Below are 24789 nucleotides of genomic sequence, written 5' to 3' on the forward strand. Positions count from 1 at the left end.
GAATCTGCATCAGCACAAATATTTACTTGGCTGTTACTGAACTGATGCAGAAACCTTTAATGTCAAACATCCTTTGCTTGTCCCTGGTTGTTGTTGTTTACTATATTTAGCTCTTATTTGTGTCGATGCAATTCTCCAGTGGAAGCCACACACTAGGAGGTTGCTAGGAGCTTTGTGACGCAACTGCAGCTCTAAAGCCTCTATTTAAGTGTGTGTGTGTGTGTGTGTGTGTGTGTGTGTGTCTTTGTCCTCTCTCCACTGCAGGATGCGATTGAGGATAAGCTGGACACCAAGCACTACCCTTACATCTCCACCCGCTCCTCTGCTTCCTTCAGCACCACTGCAGTCAGGTACACACAGACACAGACACACACACCATACACACACACACACACACACACACACACACACACATACAAACACACACACACATACACACACACACACACACACACACACACACACACACACACACACACACACATATACACACACACACACACATACATACAGACTGTTGTGATCCCATTTGAATTGCAATGAGCTAAATGGTGGTTTGAGATCAATAGTAATTTGGATCAATACTGTGATTATCAGGCACAACGCAGCGGCTAAGACTTTCACCAAAATAAAGGAATTCATGTAGGTAACATTTTTAATCCTGTGCGGTTAAAGAGCATTCATTAAAGGTCAAGAGGTCGTTGTAAGTATGAAAACAGATCAACAGATCAATCGCCATGTTTACGTCATGTCTGATCGGGAGTCATGAGATTTAAATCAGCATAAATGTTTAGCCTGAGTAGCAGATCTGGACTATGTGACTGTCAATCCATTTAATTGGGAATGTAAACAAAATCTGAGCAGAGCGACTGGGAGGGTTGAGTGTAAATGGTGTGTGTGAGTGTGTGTGTATTGATTTGACACCCAATACTCTCCTGCTGGTCCACACCCCTGCTCCCCTCCCCCACAACGCATACAAACAATACTCTGTACTGGCATTAAGGCAGACATGTGGGTTAGACGGATACAAAGACCAAAGTAATAGGATTCTGTCCGTCATCAGCCAGACTTCCAGTTTGAGATCTGTGTAGCTGTTAAAAGAAAGAAGATCACTTGATGTCTCGACTCAAAGGAATCAAGGAAAGATGAAATGAAAGTGGTCCTAAAATGGATCTGTGTGGAACGCCACAGAGCAAGGAGTTCAATCTAATCTTTTATCTGCATTAGACCCCAACTGATAATGTGTTCATATTGAATGTAAAAGGACGTACTGCCTTACCTGGAGCATAATAAGTGTGACGTGCATGTAAACGTTCTGATGGACTCCTAACATGACCCTGGTTCTGGTTTCTTGCTCTTGCAGTGCTCGCTACGGACACTGGCACAAGAATAAGACCCCTGGAGAATACCGCACCGGGCCACGCGTCATGGTCTTCATCATCGGGGGCGTGTCCTTCAGTGAGATGCGCTGCGCCTATGAGGTCACACAGGCCAATGGGAAGTGGGAAGCCATCATTGGTGAGTATTACAAGAGGAGAGCGCTGCTGAGGGCGGGGCTGAGAGCGAGGAGCGGGAGGCCACGGGGTCACGAGAGGACAAACACACTGAAAGACACGCCGTGAACGTTATTACAACTGCAACCAAGCACAGGGGTGTGTCTCTGAGTGGGTGTGTCCTAGAGTGGGCATGTTTTGTAGTACAGGAAGTGATTGACTGTGAAAAGTGTCTGAGGTACAAAACGCGCTTCAAAAAGGTATTTTATCTTCAGTCAGAGCCTTTGTGTTCTCAGAGGGGGCGGAGCTGCAGCGCTGCAACAGCTCCCACATCTCTACAGCGTGTGTAGCAGCTTCAAACCAGAAAAGATTGCGTTTGTTTCTGTTTTCCTTCTTGTTTTTCTCTCCATTTCTGTTGATGAAGGCCACAGACCACTTCCTTTTTTATCTTGTCACTGGGGATGAAAACATATTTCCATTTCTCTAAGTTCTAACGATGTTTCTGCACATCCATGCAGTCGACACATAAATCCCGTCCGCTGGAGCGCAACCACGCGTCTCCTAACGTCTCCCACACACACAGCCACCTAACGTGCAGAGGGAGAGGACCAACAGTCTCACTCTGCTCATAGATGAGAGCTCAGTCAGGTTTGACATGAAGATCTGCGTACTTTACCTGATTCCTCTCCGTGTTAGAGACGTGCAGGTTATTTCAGCAGTCTGATTTGATATGAAAGCACAGAAAGAGAAGGAAATGTTTGTGGGGTATAATGTTTGTGTCTCAGTCTGTATTGTGTCTTTGCTGGTTTCTGTTGTGCTCTGCTTCCTGTCCTTTAAACCCTCTGTTGTCTCTAACCTGCAGCCATGCCATGTCTTCTTCTGTGTGTCGCTGTTTATTTGTGCAGCGTTGTGAGTGGAGTGTGTGTCTGTGCCTGTGTGTGTGACAGTGCTGTGTTAACCCTTTACAGTAAGAAAGATGGAGGAAGAGAGAGAGAGAGAGACGTTCGACATTCAATTCAATTCAAAAACCAGCTCTAGCTCTTGAATTAACCAAGATATGGGCTTTTCACAAAAATAAACTATTTGGTCCATGGTTACACTGTCATTTTGGGATATCGGACCAAAAATAAGATTTGCCCCAAACTTACAGAATATGATCCTCTTGTCATATAGATGCTGTGTTTGGAATTTTGGAGCACTAACGCTTAAATTCGCCAAGATATGAGCATGTGAAAAAAAAATCAACGATTTGGTCCATGTATACACTGTCGTTTTGGGAAATCGGACCAAAAATTAAATTTGCCCCAAACTTACACCACTGGTTCCCAGGGCCATAAAGATGCTGTGTTTGAAATTCTAGCGGCCTAGCTCTTAAATTAACCAAGATATGGGCTTTTCACAAAAATGAACAATTTGGTCCATGGTTACACTGTCATTTTGGGAAATCCGACCAAAAATAAAATTTTGCCCAATCTTCTTGTCCTGTAGATGCTGTGTTTGAAATTTTAGAGCTCTAACTTTTTATTTCACCAAGATATGGGCTTTTTACAAAAAGTAGCAAAAGTGTCATTTTGGGGGACAATTAACTTTAGACAACAATAAAAATATGACCGTAATAATGCTTTAACCATCCTAAATATGGAATAAATCTTACGTAGTCTTCTTGATGTAGAAACACTAAGAGTTTCTTCTTCTCTCGTCTCTAATATCACAGAAATGCACAGCAGCTTTTTGAAGTAAAGACATTCTAGAAAGTAAATCATAATTTAAGATTTTTCCCTCTCCTCTCAATCTTTTCCGTTTTTAAAATCTGCACATTTTCTAAACTGGCCGGTGTTCCACGATCAGAGTGAAGCTGGGACGTTTGATGTCCTCTGGCCTGTAGGTGGCAGCACTTTGAATGTTGCCAAATTCTCCCAAAATGGTGTTCGGTCACGAGTCGGCGAGCGGCGGCGTCTCTCCAGCTCGGTGTGTGTCAGCTGTCTCTGTGCTTCTGTCCGTTTCTTCTCCTACCTTGTCAGTCTGTGGATCTGTGCTCCTTCGCCTCCACGTGTTTTCCATTGAATTGAATTGAACTGAGCGAGCGGGAAAGAGAGAGAGAGAGCGAGCGAGCGAGCGAGCGAGTGAGGGAAGGGGGCGTGGCATGTGCTGAGCGATGAGTGGTGAAGCCGCCTCTGTTCCTCCACAGGTTCCACCCACACGCTCACCCCCACCAAATTCTTAACGGACCTGCAGCACCCCGACTTCCGAGAGTCCACTAGGGTGTCCTTTGAGGAGACAGACGCCTCAGCCGAGTGAGGCAGAGACAGAGGGGAGGGAGGGAGAGAGAAATCACTCTGAAAAAAGTAAAGGCAGCCGCACATAGAAACCCTTTCTGCTCCACAGTTTAAGGGCTTTCTCCTCCTTCCTCTTAACACTCAGCACCCTTTTTCTGTAACTCCACCTCTACCCTCAGTGATGGGCACCTCCCACTCTCCGCACGGCATGGCTCCGCCCCTCAGGCTTCACTCCCAGAGGCTCACAGAGAGAAGACGATCAAACCGTTCACCAGCACAGTTTGAGTGTGTTTCTTATCTGAGGGGGTTTTAGTTTGAGCTGCAGTCTGCGTCTCCAGCTGTGGGGGGAGGAGGAAGGAGGTGGAGACCCCCGTTCCTCCGTCAGTCGGGGGCTCTGCCTCTGGTACAGTGGAGGCTATGTGAGGCCACATCTCTCTCCTGTGCTTTCTTTAGTCTTCCATCGAGTGAAACTGAAAGTGTTTGCTGTTATTCCCATTTAAAGACAGAATTCCTTTTTATACGTTGCAGTTAAATAAGAGACAAAGTTGATATTTCCATTATTACTCTTAATATGATATGGCTTGTTGATAAGCAAACACTTATTAGAGTATTATGGGAGTAACTCACTGTCACTATGATGTCAGTGAGGACCGGAGTGGTGCGTTTGATTCGGTGCTGTCGGGTGTTGAACCCTCGACCTTCTGAGCCTCCAGGGAGTGGAGTCTGTGCAGAGGAGCGGTCATGCCTGAGGGGGGCGTGGCCTCATCCCTGCTCCGCCCTCCCATCATCTCAACTGGGTGGATTAAATTGCCCCGCCCCCCACCTGACCCCCACCTGAGGGCGCTCACTCCGCTCCACAGTCCATCTGGCCCCGGTGCAGATTTAATCTACCCCCCCTGAGATCCATCTGTGTCCATCTTTACTGTGCTGTCATTCTCCTGATGAACCCTCTTAGAAGACCTTGGTCCTTAATGGTTTCTTTCAGGTCAGGAGCTTGAGTTGATGTTGGATCTTCTCCTTAGCAGTTAGTTTGTTTGCCTCCCCCTCTTTGCCTCCCATCACACGCTGACCAGGCTCAGGACTCGTCTGCACAGAGCAACAGTCCCTCCAAACCTTTGAGGCGACGCAGATGAAAGCAACTGCTGCTTCAACCGGATTAACTCTCACCTGAGTTGCCCCAAAGGTTGCCCAACTTTCAGTGTGCAGTTGCTCTCTGCTGACAGAGTCGCTTCAAACTAATCCAGCCCGACTCTTCATCACGTGGGAAGCTCAGTTCAGCTTCACTGTGATTTAGGATCCACATCAGATACAGCTCAACCTTTTTACTTCTCAAACACACACACACACACACACACATTGCCATCTCTAAGCCACGTCTCCACAGTGTTGTAGTCATGGGCATCCATCTCATTCCAGACTAATCTGCTGAAGCGTTATGGTTTTCTGGTTTTTGTCAGTACGAATTTCTCACCATGAGCAGTATGGAACGCACCCCGACATACTGCCGCATTCAACACCTCCCGAGCTTAACGGCCATTACTTACTAAGACTAACGTTTGTTTTTGTTCTAAACCAACTCGTGCAGATCAACGCCGCTGTGTTTCTGTGGCAGAGAGCCCACAAAGCTGCCTGTTTGGGGTCACGGGGTCACGGGGTCATCGGAATTCAGTGATTTCACCCAGAAACACAGTCTGATGTTCATCATCCCTAAAAACCCATGATGGGAGCTGTTTCTGTATTCCGACCCCGTTTAAGGTGGACTGTTTGTCTTCTGTATTCTATATTATGATGTTCTATACATCTTTATCTCTGAGGATCAAACCCCCTTCACCCCCAACTGCAGCTTTGTAACAGAAACAGAGTGATGGAGCAGGAGTGAGGAGTAAATCAAAGCTTGATTCTGTCTCGTTTCACAATCAGAATCTGTGTTTTTGAAATTCTGAAGTGGAGTTTTCGGTGGAACTGATTGGCCCAGATGTTTGATTGGCCCAGATGTTTGCTTTACTCCCCTCAGCACCTTTCAGTCTCTGAAATGTGTCTTCAGCTGTCTGAGCCTCATCTCTGTGTCCTCAGGCCTTCATTCATATTTATACGGTGTAAAAACGTTGCTTTGTTACTTCACAGCTCTTGAGGTCGCGTCTCTCTCCGCTGCTTGCATGCTCTTTGATTCAAGGCTTCTGAGCTCATGTGATCCTTTTGCTAACACCTGATTTGCTGTGAGGTTTGATGTCGCAGATTTGGCGGCACCGTCGCTCCGTGTGCTTCCATGGCGCTCCGTGTTCAGCTGCATGACATTTAACACATGATCATGAAGTTCGATCAGATTTTGCTGTAGTTTGTAGATTTGGGAGACGATTCTTGGTCGCAGTGACGATTGCAGCTCAGCAAAGTTTGGTTACATTGGAATGCAGAGTTATTGATGGTGGATGAACCAGACATCATGTAGTGAGAACAAGATAACACACTGTGAACAAGATAACACACTCTGTGAACAAGATAACACACTCTGTGAACAAGATAACACACTCTGTGAACAAGATAACACACTCTGTGAACAAGATAATACAATCTGTGAACAAGATAACACACTCTGTGGACAAGATAACACACTCTGTGGACAAGATAACACACTCTGTGAACAAGATAACACTCTGTGAACAAGATAACACACTCTTTGAACAAGATAACACTCTGTGAACAAGACAACACACACTGTGAACAAGATAACACTCTGTGAACAAGATCACAACCTGTGAACAAGATAACACACTCTATGAACAAGATAACACACTCTATGAACAAGATAACACACTCTATGAACAAGATAACACTCTGTGAACAAGATAACAATCTGTGAACAAGATAACAAACTGCGAACAAGATAACGATCTGTGAACAAGATAACAATCTGTGAACAAGATAACAATCTGTGAACAAGATCACAACCTGTGAACAAGATAACACACTCTATGAACAAGATAACACTGTGAACAAGATAACACTGTGAACAAGATAACAAACTGCGAACAAGATAACGATCTGTGAACAAGATAACAATCTGTGAACAAGATAACAATCTGTGAACAAGATAACACATTCTATGAACAAGATTAACAAGCTATGAACAACATAACACACTCTGTGAACAGGATAAAACAAGCTATTATTCTGTGAGATGTTGCTCTCTTTTGCAAACAAGATATCTTGTGCAATCAGATTAGTTTTTAGTTTCATGTACATGTGAGCAGGATGTTGTGCTTGATGATGATGAAGATGTTATCGTCCCTGATTATCTTGTTTATCGTAACAGAGCTCGTTTCCACAAGATACAGGAAATGTTTGTACCACAGAGTATCTTGTTTTCACAACAACAACTACATTACACTCTGTAGGAAATCTGTAGTAATAATGAGGAAAAATCCAGGAACTTGAATCTGTGTCCAGGTAATAAACTTTATCAGCTGCACTCACAGTGAAGGAAGCGTTGTTTTACTTTCAAACAAACACAAATGACAGAAGATGAATTTCGCATTTCTTTGCTAATCATTAATTTCAGACATTTCCTGATGTTTTCTGCTGTTTTGAGGTTTTTGAGCTGCGATGTCACGAGCAACCAATCAGACTCATGATTCATTCTGCAGCTGCTGGCTTTTATGATTTCTGCTCCGTGTTTCCGTCTTTACGTTCTGCTCTCATTCATGCTGTTACTAAAGAGCTGAAAACACATTTGCTCTCTGATGGACGCCGAGTCCGGGCCCATCTAACGCTGTGTGTGTTTGTGTTTGTGTGTGTGTGTGTTTGTGTGTGTGTTCCAACCTTCAGGCTCCACCAACATCTTCACTCCCACCAGCCTCCTGGAACAGCTCAAGGCCATGAACAAACCAGACGAGGAAGTGACCAGCTAAAATCTTCCCCTCACGTACCTCCTCTTCCTCTTCCTCCTCCTCTTCCTCCCCTCTCCTGTCTTCCCTCTTGGTGACCCCTCCCCTCCCCCTCCCCCAGATTTCCTACATTAATTGTATGCATCTTGCTTGAGAAGAAGAAAAAAAAAAACATCTTCAGATGAAAAAAATCTATGTTGTAACAAAGAATAACATTGTGGAAAGTATTCTCATGTTTTACAATGGATGCAATGAAATCAACTTATTTAAATATCAGCAGAAGGCCATTTAAAACTGAAAGTACCAAACTGTAACATTGTATGCTATGATTCCTGCTAGAGTGTGTAAAGGTAGAAGTTTTCTGTTGTTTGCTCCTTGGGTTTCTCCTCTCAGTGTGAGTTCTGTCGGTGCAGCGAGTGGAGGAGCGGGGAGCCACGAGCTGATCTATGACAACATGCAATATATAGATATAGATGATATAGATATATTTCATCAGGGGACAAATCGAGAGTTCTGCTCCATCTGAGGTGTTTGTATTCAGTAGCATGCTTGGACTCGTGTGGATTGTGTTTGTGTTTAGTGTGGATGTTCCTGAGAGCTGCAGGATTAACGTTTGTCTGAACCAGCACCTGGTCCCTCTGAGTCCTGAACCTGGACTGGGACCTGGACCCTCCACACACACACTGGCTCAAAGCGCCGCGAAAATTTGCTCAAAGACGCGGGAAATAACGCCATCTTAGCGTGACCTCAGCTCTGATGGTGTGTGTGTGTGGTCATCGGTGGGGGGGGGGGGGGGGGTTCTGAGGGCCTGGAGGGTCTTGGGGGCCCCGGTGCTGAGTCAGGAGCCACTGCGTCAACGTTTAGCTTTTCCTAGAGAGTCGTGCTTGAACGCATTTGCGCGACGAGGCTTTTAAAAGATGAATCAAAGAAAAAAGGCCCCACTGGACTCCTCCCTCCTCCAGACGCCGACTGGCCGACTGTAAAGTATTTACTCGCCACAAACGTTTCCTTTCTGCGGAGAGACTTTGCGTTTTAATGTCAAACCTTGGCCGTTGCTTGCTGAATAATCTTAAAGGGCCAGTTGTATTTCAGTATTGTATCTGTCTGATCTCTGTTTCATTGGGCCATGCACTCAGTAGTGTCGTGTCTGTTTTAGCGTCTCACTGTTGATTGGTGATTTCTGACTGTGATGTAGTGATAATTTTCCTTTAAAAAAAACAAAAACAAGCCAAATGTGAAGCCGCCGTGTTTGTGACGTTTTAGCTGTTAGTGGTCAACTGGGAAAAAGAACTAATATCTATATTTTCTTTGTCCGTCTGATGTTTCCGATGTAAACTCCTCCAATGGTGAATGGCTTTGCAAACCAAACCCCGCCCACCTTTTCACGTTGGTTCCCGCCCTCTTTCCAGGCCAAACTCCTTGTATTTTGCACTATTATGGGTTTTCTGTGATGCAAACGCTTGATTTTGTGTTTTTATTGTTTCTATGATCAGTTGCTGTTGTATAGATTTTACTCTGTCAAATCAATTGATTTATATCAAAGTTATTTATCAGAGAGAAAAAATATCAATAAATGAAACATTAGTCCGTCCTAAAGCTGTTTAACTTATTGGGATTGTATGTTTGCCAGTGTTGAAGCACAAACAATCTGTCCATGTGTACCTGTGTGTACTAAGGCTGTCTAATAAATTGGCTTCCATTACAGCAGAGGCTCGTTATTGATTTTCTACGATTTGTCAAAAGGGAAACGAGCTGCAGAAACAAACAAGCAAGCAAGAAAAGCCACCAACTAAACTAAAGCACTGACATGCAATACACTATTTCTTATTGTAAAGTCTATCATATTAAAACTAGAGTAACTTAAATCAAACTACAACCAGAAGAGTAAAAATCACAAGTCAATAAAACCCAGCAAAGATCAAACGATAATCAATCAATACGTGTTTATACTGAAGAAAGAATTACACAGAGAACCCATGTAAGACTTCCATCCTTTCAATTCTACAGGCAGAAAACAAAACAGGAAGAAAAGTGTGGATTCGCCGCAATTTGTAATTGTCAACTTCCGCTCAAGCTGACGTCACACATCATCACACACACCTGCGGACTCTGTCAGGTTTTCAGCGGCGGCGGCGGCGGCCTCCATCAGCTGCGGTGGGTTTGTTTATGTTTGGGTGACATCATAATGCTGTTTCTGAATCCAAACCAAGAGAAGCAGAGGAGTGGAGTGGAGTCGCATCGTCCTGGGCTGGATTCCTGTCCTGTTAAGGAAAATGCACACTGTTATTTTTTTAAACAGCCTGATCTCTTTTCTTCACTTTCTGTAGAGGAAGAACTCATTTGATCTTTTTTTCTTAATGTTTTGATTTGGAATTGAATGCAGTGTTCCCAATTAATGTGTGTGTGTATGAAGATCAAAGCTATTATAAGGATTTTGAGCTTTACTCACTTTTTTTAACACACTGCTACTATGTTGAACACAACTCTAGAGGCTGTGGTTGAACTCTGGGCACTCAAGCTCTTTACTTTGCAGAGATGTGGGCTTTTTACAAAAATGACCAATTTGGTCCAATAATCAATGTTTTTACACTGATGGATCTCTGAATGTTGTTTTTCATTTCAAGTCACAGAAACGAGAGAGACTCAGAGAGATCCTGTAAAAAGTGTTTTAATGGTTGAAACATGTAAGGATGATGATTCATGGAGAGAGAGAGAGAGCTTCAGTAGATCCAGGTCTGGTTCAGCAGATCCAGGTCTGGGTCAGTAGATCCAGGTCTGGTTCAGTAGATCCAGGTCTGGTTCAGCAGATCCAGGTCTGGTTCAGTAGATCCAGGTCTGGTTCAGGAGCTCCAGGTCTGGGTCAGTAGATCCAGGTCTGGTTCAGTAGATCCAGGTCTGGTTCAGGAGCTCCAGGTCTGGGTCAGTAGATCCAGGTCTGGTTCAGTAGATCCAGGTCTGGTTCAGGAGCTCCTGGTGCTGCAGGCCTGTAGCCAGAGAGCGAGCCATGTGTTTGGACGTGTGTTTCATGTTTGTCGCTGCTCTGATCGCTCGTTTCAACGATTTGTTTAGAACGCGCTGGTCGTCTGCTGATGGGGAGTGACCTCTGACCCCTGAGGGTGAGGCCATCACAGGAGGGGAGTACAGCCTGAAGAGAGGAGGCACAAGTTCAACCAAACTACATTTAGAGGTCACACTTCAGAGGATATCACATAAATTATTACTATCTCTGATAAATGTGTGTGTGTGCGTGTGTGCGTGCGTGTGTGACTCACAGCAGAGGAGGAGGACACACTGGCACACACTGCAGCAGAGGCACTCCTCCCAGCAGAGTAGCAGTGGGCAGTGCTGCCTGGTGTCGGCCCCTCGCCGCTCGCTCAGGGGAACGCTCTGTCCGCTGCCGACTCCTCCGACAAGCTGTCAATCACAGAGCAGGTGAGGACACACACACTCACACAGGTAAATGTGACTGTGTTGAACCGTTACATAGCTCAGCTTCCTGTTCCTTACCCGACTCTGAGCCTGCAGAGTGTCCACAGAGCGGTGGAGGGCGAGCGTTCGTCTCTCTGGCGCCCCCTGATGTTCCTGCGGCGAAGGATGACATCAGCATAAAGTGATGTCATTAACACAGTGTTATTAATCATGACTCTTGGTTAGTGCTGAGGGAAATGAAAACAGAAGACGTTTGGGCTGAAATGTGTGCAGAACATTTTATTCATGTTGCACAGCGGAGGAACGACTCAAAGAAACTCAGAACATTAAGAAGAGAGAGAGCGAAGAAGAAGAAGAAGAAGAAGAGCGCCGCTACACATCCACCTTTAGACCTCGCACACGCCCGCTCTGTCCACCGCTCTGTCACAGTATCTATAAATCAGTTCATTCAGGCATCAGAGTGAGACCCAGGCTCTATAAGTAATCAATCAATCATCTTTAGATGTGGGGGGTTCAGTAAAGTGTGTGATGAAGACGTCAGCCTGTGAAGTCTGTGTCCTGTATGAGCTCAAAGCCAGCAGGTCACCCACCTGCTGCTGTGACCTTTGACCCCAGGGTCCTGTGACACGGCTGGGTTTGAGCTCACACAGATCCAGAGCAGCTTTAAACATCCAGAGGGTAAAGAGAGGGGAACAGAACTCATCTCACCCTGAGAGGAGCGACACTGAGGACACGCAGAGGTCACACTTCCTGTGTCAGGCTCATCTGTGCCGGGGCGCTGACCTGTAACACACACACACACGCACAGACACACACACACACACACACACACACACACACACACACACACACACACACACACACACACACACACACACACACACACACACACACACACATTTTACAGCAGCTTGTATCATTGTCCTGTTCTGATCTCTCTCAGGTCTGGTTGATCTTCTTACCTGAGGGCGATGTTCTGCTGCTCCTCCTCCTGCTCCTCCCCGGTGGCGTCTGTGTGTGTCTGTGTCTGAGCTGAGGTTTGAGGGTTTCTGCCTCTGAGTCTGTGGGCGGGCCTTAAACACAAACATGAGGTCGTTAATCTGTGAAGTTCTTTAATCACACACAAGTTCACACACACACACACACACACTCACTGCTGTCTTTGTGTCTGTGTGCTGATCTCTTCCTGTCTGCTGGTCTCTGCCGCCATCGCTCCTCTTCCTCCTCTGTCTCTCTCCTCCTCTTACACCAGCTCCCCTCTCTCCATCGCTCCTCAGACCTGAGCAGAGACGTAGCAGTGTTAACACACACACACACACACACACACACACAGGGCAGAGAGCAGAGAGATGAAGGTGACCTGCTGTGAGGCGGTGCAGCTGTGGGCAGATCTCCGTTCCTCAGGCTGCTCTCCAGTCTCTCCTGGAGTCTGGAGACCTCAACCAGCAGCCTCTTCATCGCCTCACTGTGACACAGAGGACACACACACTGATCTACTGTGCAAACATGGAGGAGCGCCCACAGGAACCTGACTGTGCATCTGAACACACACACACACACACAGTCTCTGAGCCTAAACCCAACCCTGTTATCGCCATGGCGGCCACACACACACTCACTTGTGATCGGGCACAGGGCTGGAGAGCGGCGCTCCCCGGGGATCGTCATGGTGATGGGGAGCAGCGGGGGAGGGTCTTGGGAGGCTGAGCAGGGAGTCACAGTGAGCTGAGGAGAGGAGAGAGGAAGGAGCTGAGACTGAACCAGCACTGTGTGTGTGTGTGTGTGTGTGTGTGTGTGTGTGTGTGTGTGTGTGTGAGGTGTTCTCTCAGACTGGACTCACTGCGGTGGCTGTCTGGCTCACACTCTCTGGTCCCGGTGTGTGTGGGCCGGTGCCGTGAGGAGCTGCTGGAGGCCGACGCCCCTCTCCCCTCGCCCTTCCTGCCTCTCCTCACCTGTCCTGGTTTGGCTGCAGGGTGGCTGAGCAGGGAGTCGCTGCTCTGCTCCAGAGAGGTGCGTCTGTGCCAGGAGGAGGAGGAGGAGGAGGAGGCGTGAGGAAGAGGAGAAAGACCTTTCTGAGGGGCCGACACACTGAAGCATCAAACAAAAACACAGCGGTTAGAAGAGGAAACCCACAGTCAGCAAGTGTGTGTGTGTGTGTGTGTGTGTGTGTGTGTGTGTGTGTGTGTGTGTGTGTGGGGGTGGGTGTGTGTGTGTGTTGACAGGAGCAGATTTACAGAGCAGTAAACACAGCAGCAGAGTGTGAGCTCACCTCTCTGTCGCCCTCTGGTGGAGAGGAAGGGGAGCTGCAGCAGGAGTCTGCCTGCTGCTCTCTGAGCCGATGAAGCCGCTGTCCGTCTCTGGAGACACGATCCCATCCTGACACACACACACACACACACACACACACACACACACACACACACACACACACACACACACACACACACACACACACACACACACACACACACACACACACACACACACACACACACACACACACACACACACACACACACACACACACACACACACACACTACTGCAGTGAGAGACAGACAGCAACAACGCAGAGATAACAGACTGAAACATTACAACACTGCTGCTCGTTACCATGACGCTACAGACTCAAGCTCCTATTGGTTTAATAAATTCAGCCTTTTCCTTTATAAACTCATTAAACTGAACAATAACAGGGAAAAAGGGGTCCATCGGCTCAAAAGCTCTGCTGTGACTGACTGACTGACTGACTGACTGACCTGAGAGAGCGCTCTGCGGCAGCCCGGCTGCAGCTTGGAGCTCCGCCTCTCTGACGCGGCGCTGTCTCCCAGACTGGTGAGGCTGCTGCTGTGGTACTTGGCTCTGACGGGGAGGAGGCTGGGAGCTCCTGGGAAGCGTTTGGAGGGTGAAGGAGGGTTGGACGCACTGGCTGGAGGAGGACAGTCGGCTCGCCTGCTGGGACACAATGTGGAGGTCACAAAGGTCAAATGCCTACCAAACTAATATAAACAGCGCTCCTGCTCTGAGGCCCCAGAGTCTCTACATACGGCCCTGTTCCACTGACCTGTGAGGGACAAAGTTGTGGAGCTCCATGTTTCCTGTTCCCTGATGCTTCAGGACCTTTCCTCCTCCTTCCCTCACACTCTGGTCTAACAGAGAAGGAGGCTCAGAGCTTTGGCAGCTAAACAGGAAGATGAAGAGGATGAAGAGGATGTGGAATTTAAATCAAACTCAGTTCTCCTCCCCGCAGCAGGAACGTCTCCTCCACTCACCAATCCATCTGCACTTTGTGTTCCTGGTTGTTCTCTGTGAGGCAGAGTGAAGACAGAGTGTCATCATCCTGCGTCTCTTCTCCAGCTGAGCTCAGGTCAAACCCCAGAGCTCCTCCTCCTCCTCCTCCTCCTCCTCCTCCTCCCGACCTCACAGGCAGGGGCGAGATCTGGAGAGTTACACAACTTTAGACTCAGACACGTTTACACTCATACATGTACCTTATCTGTCAGACTGGAGGTTCTGTTGGTACCTCTGAGCCCGGCTTTGGTTCTCCTCCCTCAGCGGGCGGCGACACAGGCAGGGGGTGGAGGAGTGGAGAGGGCGGAGCTTCACAGGTGGGAGGAGTCTCACAGGCGGGCTGCTGATCTTGCATCTGCTCCTTCAGCTCCTCCACGTACATCCCACACTGGAAGATGAGCTCCTCCAACTCCCTGACACACACACACACACACACACACACACACACACGGAGAAACGCAGCCAAAATAAAGTCAGTGGCGTTCAACACAGACTCTGAATGAGGAGCAGGAGGGATCTGGACCCTCACCTGTCTGGATCAAAGCAGCTGTTCTCCTCCTCTGGGTGCTGCAGGAGTCTGTGCTGGTCCCTCATCATCAGGTAGCCCGTCTCCAGAGCGTCCAGACCCTCGACCAGCCGAGAGAAACCCTGCAGAGGAGAACACACAGCAGGAGGAGTCACAATCAATCACATCAGGATCGCTTCACTTATTGATTGATTTGGTTCAAACTTTCATACGATACTTAGAGAGAGGAAATGTGAGACCTTCTCCGGTTTGAGCTTGGAGGAAAGACACAGATCAGGATATTCTTCTTCTAATTACATGTAAACATAACTAAAGTACAGATCAAAGGATTCCATCTGATATTATTCTTATTCTTCTTTTTCCCAGTAAATTGCTAAACTTCAGCTCTCAGGTGTCTGCAGCTCTTAAAGATCTGAAAGCAGTTCCTGGTCCTTACCTTCATCTGATCCAAAGCCTTGAGTTTGCCGCTCTTCAGTAGATCCTCAAAGGTCTGCAGCTGGAGGAGGAGGAGGAGGAGGAACACACACAGAGCTTCATCTGTGGCTGAATCACAGCCGAGGCAACGTGAGGAGTCTCTGCACGTCTCTGAGGACGACCCGCTTACCTGCTGGAGGAACCTGTCGGCCTGCCTGCACAGAGTCTTGGTCAGCTGCTGTCCCACCTGAGAGCACAGACTTCTCCTGGAGGAGGAGGAGGTGGAGGAGGAGGGACGGGCAGAAGAGTCTTCTGTTGGATTGAAGATGATTTGTTTAGATAAAGGATTGATGATCTGAACTCTTGTATGTGATTAAAGGAAGAGCGTACTTTGGTTTGTGCCGAGTGCGTTTGGGGAAAGACAGGAAGAGACGATGTCCGCTCTCTGAGCCTGGGGAAAGTTCAGCATCATGACCTTTGACCCCTCCTGCTTCACTGCTGACTGCACAGAGTGTGTGGGCAGAGGAGGGTCGGAGTACAGCTGCACCTGGTGGGAGAGAGAGGGGGAACGTTTCATCACACACACACACACACACACACACACACACACACACACACACACAGTGAACCCCTGCTGTCTGTTTACATCCCAATGACCTCACCTGAGGACACAAACACTGCAATGTGCCACAACTGACTGAACGATGCTGTGAGTGATGTTAAGGCGTCTAAAGTCTAAAGTCAGTGTGTTCACATTAAACTGAACGTATAGAGTTAATACTTTCAAACAATAACTTGAAATACTCGCACTTTTGTGTTGAAACACAAACTCAACTTCCTTTGGTAGGTGTAAAGTGCAAAAACATACAGAACGTTCAAGTAAACAGCAGACAGGAAGTAGCTGACTGGGTTTCCTGTCAAGTATCTGCGCTGTAATCTAACTTTTAATGAATATTATACTGTGGATTAAGAAGTATTAGTGTGTGTGTGTGTATCGTGTTAACGTAGAGCGGCGGACAGAGTGTTGTCTCTCGCTTCGCTCTCTGGGTCTCTGCGGTGCTTTGTGCAGACGTGCGGCCGCTTTGGGGCGCAAACCTCCGCGGGTCCCGCTCGAGTTCTCCGCTGAGACAGCTTAGCGGCTACAGCTAAGCGCTTAGCTTAGCATGCAGCAAGCGCGCCGGAAAAGAGCGCCGGGTGAGAAACAAAGCGGCCCAACAAAGGTTCCGCCTCATGAACTCATACCGAAGACGAGACACGCAATGAAGACGAGACGCATCGTTCGGCCTATGTTGTCACTCAAGTACAATATATTATATATTACTATGTGCAGTATTTTGTTGTTGTGGACTAATTAGCTTACAAATAACACAAAAGTTGAGCAATCTGGTATCAAAGTAAAGAGAATTTTCACGTGTGTGTGTTGTCCATCTTTGTTTCTTTCTTCAGATCGTTTTAAACACAGATGATCTGATTCAGTGACATTTAAAACACCACTGCAACATCACAGACTACAGCGCCATCTAGTGTCCCAACGCTGCTGCTGCTGCTTCCCCTGCTTGTGCGGTGTGATGTGTGTGAAGCAGCAGCAGTGTGTGTGAAGCCTCATCGTTAGATAGCGGATCAGGTTGACACAAAGCCACAAGGTCAGAGGTCATTTAGTGAGGGCAAGACAAAGAGCTGGACTATAAAGGGTTAAACCCATAAACTGGCCTGTTTTCATTATAGAACAGAGAACACACACACACACACACACGCACACACACACAATAGATGGAAACCAGAATGAACGCTCCTCCCTGCCTGATAAGCACTAAATCATCACAACCTCATGTTGACCTCGGCCATCCACACTCCTTAAAACACACTCTCACACACACACACACACACACACACACACACACACACACACTTACACACACACACTCGCATAACAACAAATCTCCTGTGATATGACAAAGTATCTATGTGATTCTGCAGTGACACCGCTTTGAGCTTCTCCCCTGCAGTCCTCCCACAATGCATTAGTGCAGGCAGGGGGGGAGGGGGCAGACAGATGGCGGTGAAGTGTGGTGGTGAGGAAGACGAGGGTGTGAGTGTGTGTGTGTGGGGGGTGTAAGCTGATCATAATTGGTGCTGATTGTGGAGCAGGGCTTTATCTTGTAAAGTGCAGTGGTGCGTCTTTGTTAGAGGCTCTGCTCCTCTTCCTGTCACAGAGCTTCTGATCCTGCATGATGTCGTCTTTTCACTACCCTGACCGAGGTTTGAACCGCCACGCCACAAAGCGTCACAAATCCACTTAGAAGTGATCGCAAACAACTAAAACAGACAATTAAGGGGACTTCTGGTTTCCCTCAAATAAAGATGGCTGACATGATGTTTACACTCGCCCGCTCTCTGCCTTCCTTTGCTTAATGAAGGCTGTGATGATGAAGGTGGGTCAGTTGTTTGTTTTACGTTACCTACGAAAAATAAATCATGGTTTCACAGAGCGACGCCATCCTTCTGAATCCTTATAAGACGTCCCTGTGCCTTCAAAGTGAAACTGAGTGTGCACGGCGGTGAGAGTTGCGGCGTTAACTTGTGATGAATTAAGAGTCGGAGGAGCAGATTAACTACCTTGGCTTCAAGACGAAGACGATCAATGGTGTTCTCTGCCTCTGCGTACTTGGTCAGCAGTCTGTTGTAGTCCTCCTGCATCCGGAGGAGAGAGGAGGCAGGAGTGGAGAGGAGGGAAGGAGGGAAGGAGCAGAAGAGGAAAGGAAAACAGTGAGGAAGATCAATTACCAAGATGGGGATTTCACAAAATCTAATCATTTTGGGGAAATTGCATCTGAACGAGGTCGTTGTCATTGATCTAGCTGCTCACTTCCTGGTCTCTGACTGGACCCTTATGGATCCATGAAGCTAAAGTTAAAGCCTCTAAAAGTTATTTATTAGATTGTTGACCTCTGTCCTCAGAGATCGATGTCAGTGCGGGGCCGAGCTCAGAGACGGTCTCCCTTTAAACCCTCACCTTTGGTATCAGGGGAGCTTTTACCTGCAGCTGCTCCACCAGGGTGGTGGCCTGCCGGGGGCATCTGAAGTCCTTCGGCACGGTGGAGTCGGGGCCGCCGGCTGGAGGCCTGCAGGGGTCTGAGGTGGGAGGAGCTCCGTTGCCGCCTCGCAGTAGAACCTCTTTCACGATGTCGGCGGGGGATTTGAACACTAAAGGGAGCTTTGCTGAGGAGGAGTCCATGGAGGAGCGTCTGCTCTTGGGGGGCCTGTAGCCGCTCTTGGGGAAGTGGACCCTGGGCTCCACTGAAGAGAAGTCAGGCGTGCGGTGACTGGGAGGCCCCTTCCTGGAGCTGAAGGCAAATCTAGGTTTAGTGAGAAGGTGAGAGAGCGAGAGCCTTCACCCGCGCTTGTGAACGTGCCTTACCTGGATCCATCTGTTTCAGCTCCGGGGGGCCTGGTTCTGGAGGGGGTCTCTGCTGGTCCCCTCTGCTCCGTCTCTGGACATGTAGGGCGGTGGTTTGGTTTTGAGGAGCCTGCCTTGTTTTTTCCGAGGGAACGGGTCCTTGAGTACGTGGCTTCAGGCGAGTTCTGCCTCCTGGTTCTTGGCGAGGGATCGGGCCGACGGTGAGGGTGGGCGGGCTGTCCTGACCCCCCTGCAGGCCCGCCGCTCAGAGGCACCGGGCTGTGCCACGTAGAGGAAGCTTGATGCTTTCTACTCTCCGTTTCAGATGCGTGCGGGCCGTGACAGTCGGGTACGCGGCTCACGTGTCTGCTTCCTGTGACGACGACCTCTGGGAACGACTCGGCTGCTACCAGAGGGGCGTCGGCTCCGTCCCCAGCAGACACACGGAGGAGGAGGGGAAGGGATGGAGCCCGGGATGACGGACGACTATCGCTTTCTTTGGCGCTATAACTCCTGGTCCAGCGCTCCTCCTCCTCCTGGCCCTCTGCCCACTGTGAGGGGTCCAGAGTGGGACCACCTGCAGGAGACACAGAGGTGGAGACTGTTGGAGTGTGTGTGTGTGTGTTGCATACAGGTGCAAACAACCGCAGTGTGACAGATTTGAACCTTGTGTTACCGTGACTGAAGGTTTTGTGTGTTACAGTATATCAAAAGACGTGCGTGTCTCTGTGTGTGTCTGTGTGTGTGTATTCAGACATGTCCCTTGCAGGGAGGTGGGGTTAGGGGTGAAGGGGCTGAGGGGAGGACAGGTGTATCACTTGCATGTCTCACTCCCATCTGAGCGCCTCCTCATCCTGTTGCTCTTGTTGCTCTTGTTGCTAAACCTTCTGACAGCATGCCGCGGCGTCTCCCTTGGCAACCTCTGAAAGGCGGCGTGTGAAATATTTGACATGGGCGCGCGCGACGGACACGAACGAGTCCGAAAACAAACCGAAGTAAGAAACGAGGCGGAAGAGCGGGGAGCGCGCGGCACGGAGAGAGGACGCGTATAGCTCCGCCCCGCAGCTCCGCGATATATGAAGGGTTGGACCGGAGGGGCATGACGCCATCAGACGCCTCCGCCGCTACCTGGAGCTGAGCCGCGTGGATGACGTCACGCAGCAGCTTTCAGGTGCGCGGATGTGTGAGCGCAGCGCCAAACGCAGACGCGGCGGCTTCCTGCTGCCTGTCTGCTTCTGTTTTACGTTCGTTTCGTGTCGTGACGCGGCATTTTTTATTTCTACTTTAATATCCGTGAGTTCAGATGTGATTCCGCTGCTCCGCTGGTTGAGGCTCCGTGGTTCCTGCATAGTTAGCTGCGATCTAGTAAATTAAACGTTAAACGCAAATTGTAAACACACATCGCTGATCTGAGTGTGTGTCAGCTGACGTCACCACCTTGACTCAGCAGCTCTGAGAACCTAGACCCTGTCAAAGCGTTTCCTCACCCAGCAGCCGGTCCTCCTCAGGCCCGGCGGGGTCACATGGGGGTCTCCTCAGGTTCAAACCCTCAAGTGCCTCCTTCAGCCCGATGATGCCGTTCTCATCCATCTGGCTGAGGAACTCCTCCTCATTCTCTGCCTTGTGTTCCTCCTCATCCTCCCACTCCTCCTCAGAGCTGCTGGGTGAGGAGCGTCTGGGTGCAGGGGTCCAGAAGGACCACCCGGCTGTGGTGCTCCTGCTTCTCGTCCCCATGGCCCCCCTTTCAGCCGGGCACTGACTGCTGGACTGAGAGCTTCATCCCTGAGCAGAAGATCACTTTGGATAGAGCTCCTGAAACACAAGAGTTTAGTAACTTCAGTGGTTGGAGCAGTGGTGAAAAACTGTGCTTGTGTGTGTGTGTGTGTGTGTGTCACAGGAACACAGACACACTGGTTTGAGAGGGGGGGGGGGGGGGGGTTAAGCTGTCCTAAACCCAGCCCATGGTCTCCACAGTGTTGCTCAGCGTACGTGAGCTCACTGAGCGCTCCTCTCTCTGCCAGAGCTGCTCAGGCTGACGTGATGGCCCGACAGTCAGCAGGCTCAGCTGAACCCGGGGTGAGCAGGTGGAGAGGGGGGAGAGACTAGGGACTGACAATGAAGGACAGACAGAGGGAAGAGCGTCCTCTCATTCCCAGAGCTGTCTGAGCAGACCTCAGCCCAGAGCACACGTTTCATCTCACAGAGCGACGCCTGGAGCATCCCAAGCATCCTGAACAAAGGTGGAGCTGAGCCTGAGTGCTGCAGAGCAACAACCTGCTACAGAGGCCCGGGGACTAAGACACCACAGATAATCTGCTTAGGAGGAGCTGAGGACGTGCACACACACACGTGTACATACACACACACACACACACATGTGTACACACACACGTGTACACACACACACACACGTCCTCACACAGAGGAGTGAGAGGCTCACAGAGGTACTCACTATTTGGCAACAACGTTCTACGACTGTCACGACTGATCAGTTATAAGAGAGTACTCACTTTAACTGACACACAACTGATTATTGGTTGACGTGGCACCTGACATGAAGCTGAAGCTGAGCTGAGCCTGATGACAGAAGAGTCTGAGTGTGATCATGCTGATACTCATTAACACATAAATGACAAAAACAAACACCAGAAACAAAGCTCATGCAGTGGACACACACTCACCATGGTTATGGTTACTATACCATAATAATCCATACCATAATATACTATACACTAGACTTATCTCCACCTCACATGAGGGAAATCTGGGCACTTTAGTTCAAAACACAACCTGAACTAAAACCTCTGAAACTGTTACACAACTCAGGTCAGACTCGCTCAACAACATGTCAACATCACGTCACCAAGTCTAACCTGTTAGACTCTAAGGAAACCTACACAATCTATACACACACACACACACACACACACACACACACACACACACACCTCTTGTGTGCAGGGACCCGAGTTGCCTTGAGAACCGCAAACTAACGCGTCGCCATGGCAAACACCACAACAAATCAGTGTAACGGCCAACCTGCTTTGGCTTTGTTCAACACTTTACAGCCCAGAAAGACATTAAAAAGCCCCGCGGCCGTTAAAACACAGACTTCTGAAACTTTCCCTCGTCTTGTTTATGAAGAATAAATTAAAACAAACGTTTGGCAGCTTGCTAGCTTAAACAAGTCAGCGCCGGTTCAAAAGTCGGTTACTATGATGATAAGAATCACTTAAGACAACTAAACAAACACACACACGCAACGCGACGAGGCTTTCAGTTTCGTACCTACATGTAGGAAGTTCTGTGCAGCGTTAAATTCGTAGATAAACGCCATAAAGCTCCGTGTTTGAAGGTAATCAGGCTAATTAGGAGTGTTTGAGCGCTGCGCTGATTTAGCTGCAGGAAAAGTTCACGGAGGCGTCGTGTGGGTGATTCAGCCCCGGGTTTGTCTTTCAGGAGACTTATCGCTTACAGGCCACAGGAAAATGGTTTCTTCTTAAAAACATCACCGATGAAACTCACCGTCACGTTTTATTCACTGAGAATAAACCAAAACATTCCGTTATTGGAGTTTGTTGAAGTCAAATTGCCTGACAGGAAAGAAAACGGGCAACATTCAATGCTGATGAGGTTAAATCTCAGAGCGGTGATTGGTTACTTTGCACGTCGGAGGCGGGGCTTACCGTGGATTCACTGAGGGACAACTGCAGCTTCCACGCGATGGCAGCGTTGCCTCACGTTTCTATGGAAGGCAACGACATCTTTGTTTACATCGTATTCTCTCTGGCAACAAACGATACCTTTGTCAATTACGGATATTTTTCTATTGTATTAAGATAATTAAAACTTAATATTTTGCTTAGAACTGACGAACTGAAATGACAGGATATTTACATATATATATATGTAGAGTTATGCAATTTATACAATACTGAACATTTCCTTTGCCTTCCACTGTTTGGGTTGGAACACAACGGACAGAATGTAAAGCTGAGAGAGACAGACAGACACACATATACACCCACCCACCCACACACACACACACACACACACACAGAGACACACAGACACACAGGGGGAGAAAGATAGTGTGAGCATTAGTGAGAGTGACAGACAGTAAAAGAGAGATTGAGGGTTAGGGAAAGAGAGAGAGAGAGAGAGAGAGAGAGAGAGAGAGAGAGAGAGAGAGAGAGAGAGAGAGAGAGAGAGAGAGAGAGAGAGAGAGAGAGAAATAGAGAAATAGAGAAATAGAGAGAGGATCTCATGAGCCCAAAACAGACATGTTTGAGCCCTGTCATATTTCAGGATGTTGATGTCATTGAATCCACACTTGGTAAGAATCAACATAAAGTAATGAGCTCATTAATGAGGCTTATTGCCTTTGATTGCTTCCTTTCCATCTTTGCTTTGTTAATAAAAATATTTAATCGAGCAGAAATAATGACAGAGTTGAATCGATAAGGAACAGGAAAGAACCAGATCATAAAACCAAGAAGCAGGATGCGAGTCTGCAGCTGCTCAGAGAGGAGGAAGAGGAAGAGAGGAGGAAGAGGAAGAGAGGAGACGGCCTGATTGTTTTTATGCAGTTTATCTTTATTGGAAAATTAAACACACTTTCTGTATAAATAGCATGTCACTGTACAACACTCCTCATTAAAATGTGCAGGAAGCAGGCAGAGAGACGGACGACAGGCGAGAGGAAGCAGCAGGAAGGAACCGAGTCAGCATGGGAGGCAGACGAAGCAGGAGGAGGGGAACACAAATGAAGCCAGTGAGAAACCGGGGTCGGGATTAATGCTTTTGACCTTTGTGGTGGAAGCAGCATGTGTGGGATGGTGTGTGTGTGTGTGGGGGGGGGGGGGGGGGGGGGGGGGTCTAACTGCCACACCTGGCTACAGCGCCAGCAACAGGTCCCGGTCTGAGGAGTTCCTCCACTTCCCCTTTCACACCCGCAACCAAGCACAGGACAGTCGCCACGACTACCACATTCTCCCTTAAACCAGAAATCCCCTTTAGACAAATTCCAACATGTAGAAAATGAAGGAGAAGAAAAACACAGGATGACGGCAAAAGTAATAAGAAAGGAAGAAACTAAAGAACAGATCTGTGATTTGATGAAGCTCCCTGATCTCTGAATCGGCTCCAGACGTTTCTCTGAATAAGGTTTGATTTCTTCTTCTCTCAAACCCTCAATATGTTGGAGATGTGATTGCGTCTCCCCTTCGTCTTTGTTTATTTCCCCGGCTCCTCCTGCTCACCGGCTCAGAGGAAGATTGCCTCTGCTGTGGTTTCTCCTGAGTTCTCCCTCTGTGTCCTCAGGTCTGCCTGACACGCAGCACCGCTTTAAAATTCATTAGAGGAGTTCAGGAAGTAGTCTGTGCCATAAGGAGGAACGGCCAATGAGAGCAGTGATGTCACAGCAGGTGGTCTGGAGGTCAGGTCCAGATATTAAACACAGGAGACGTCTTATCTGACGCTCCAACGTTTTGGGCATTTGAGCAAAGATCCAGTTGAGTTTGGCGTTAGAGGGCTTTGGGTTGGGACCTGATGACCTGTGGGCCTGTGAAGCCCTTTGAGACGACACATGTGATACTGAGCTACACATCATGCTGATGTGACGAGGGTTCAGCCGTCGCTGTAATTCCGTGCCGCATTCTCTGTCCTGGACCCGGACCCTGACCGCAGCGCCCCGTGGGGAAATGGCGTCGGGTCTAACATCTCAGCCGAGGCCGACACCTCCCTGTCTTAGCGGATGATTAATGAAGCTGTCAGCCACTGCCGCCGCTTCCCTCCATCAAGGCTCCCGCCAGGCGACCCTTTGGTCAAAGAGAAGGCCGAGCAGGCTTCAGCACGTGCCTACAGGCCGGGGTCGTTCCAGAGCTCAGTCACAATATGTTTGTGCAGAACGCCACCGGCAGCCGTAAACGCTCGGTGGCAAGGACGGAGGATTCAGAGACGACGCCGCTGCTCTGTGGAAGTGAGGACATGAACCCAGGAGCAGGAGATGGAGGTTTGAACGCAGCCGCTTCCTTCTCCTCTAATCTGCATGAGAGCAGCAGGTGATGGAGTGTTTGTGGTGT

At 48.5% G+C, this 24789-nt stretch overlaps 2 protein-coding genes across 5 annotated transcripts in view; one reads left to right on the forward strand and one right to left on the reverse strand.

Moving 5' to 3' along the window:
• Window positions 1-9345, forward strand: part of stxbp1a (syntaxin binding protein 1a) — a 21848-nt gene extending 12503 nt beyond the window's left edge. Inside the window, exons 17-20 of one of the 2 annotated variants that reach the window (XM_076160019.1) lie at window positions 265-350; window positions 1364-1518; window positions 3682-3838; window positions 7592-7682. In XM_076160019.1, coding sequence (XP_076016134.1) covers window positions 265-350; window positions 1364-1518; window positions 3682-3791 — 351 coding nt within the window. In that variant the 3' untranslated portion in view covers window positions 3792-3838; window positions 7592-7682. Of the gene's footprint in view, window positions 1-264; window positions 351-1363; window positions 1519-3681; window positions 3839-7591 lie in introns of both variants that reach the window. The other variant, XM_076160020.1, reaches the window with a different exon arrangement.
• A 978-nt stretch (window positions 9346-10323) lies between these two features.
• Window positions 10324-22122, reverse strand: akna (AT-hook transcription factor). Of its 3 annotated transcripts, none has more exons than XM_076160018.1 (23): window positions 21999-22122; window positions 20194-20518; window positions 18728-19283; window positions 18347-18653; window positions 17926-18000; window positions 15700-15856; window positions 15500-15621; window positions 15332-15391; window positions 14899-15017; window positions 14602-14782; window positions 14351-14517; window positions 14143-14259; window positions 13838-14030; window positions 13349-13455; window positions 12920-13167; window positions 12699-12804; window positions 12440-12544; window positions 12234-12358; window positions 12042-12152; window positions 11788-11862; window positions 11158-11232; window positions 10923-11064; window positions 10324-10795 (listed from the first exon to the last, which is right to left on the reverse strand). In XM_076160018.1, exons 2-23 carry the CDS (start codon window positions 20438-20440, stop codon window positions 10591-10593), a joined length of 3600 nt encoding a protein of 1199 aa, XP_076016133.1. In that variant the 5' UTR covers window positions 20441-20518; window positions 21999-22122; the 3' UTR covers window positions 10324-10590. The 3 variants fall into 3 exon arrangements, with proteins under 3 accessions (XP_076016133.1, XP_076016131.1, XP_076016132.1); XM_076160016.1 differs by having other exon boundaries at window positions 13838-14033; XM_076160017.1 differs by having other exon boundaries at window positions 13838-14033; window positions 21995-22122.
• Window positions 22123-24789: the final 2667 nt, after the last annotated feature.

Source organism: Genypterus blacodes, unplaced genomic scaffold (genome assembly GCF_046128005.1).
Source record: "Genypterus blacodes isolate CSIRO-AG114 ecotype Tasmania unplaced genomic scaffold, CSIRO-AGI_Gbla_v1 ptg000102l_1, whole genome shotgun sequence".
In the NCBI taxonomy this organism is placed as follows: Eukaryota; Metazoa; Chordata; class Actinopteri; order Ophidiiformes; family Ophidiidae; genus Genypterus; species Genypterus blacodes.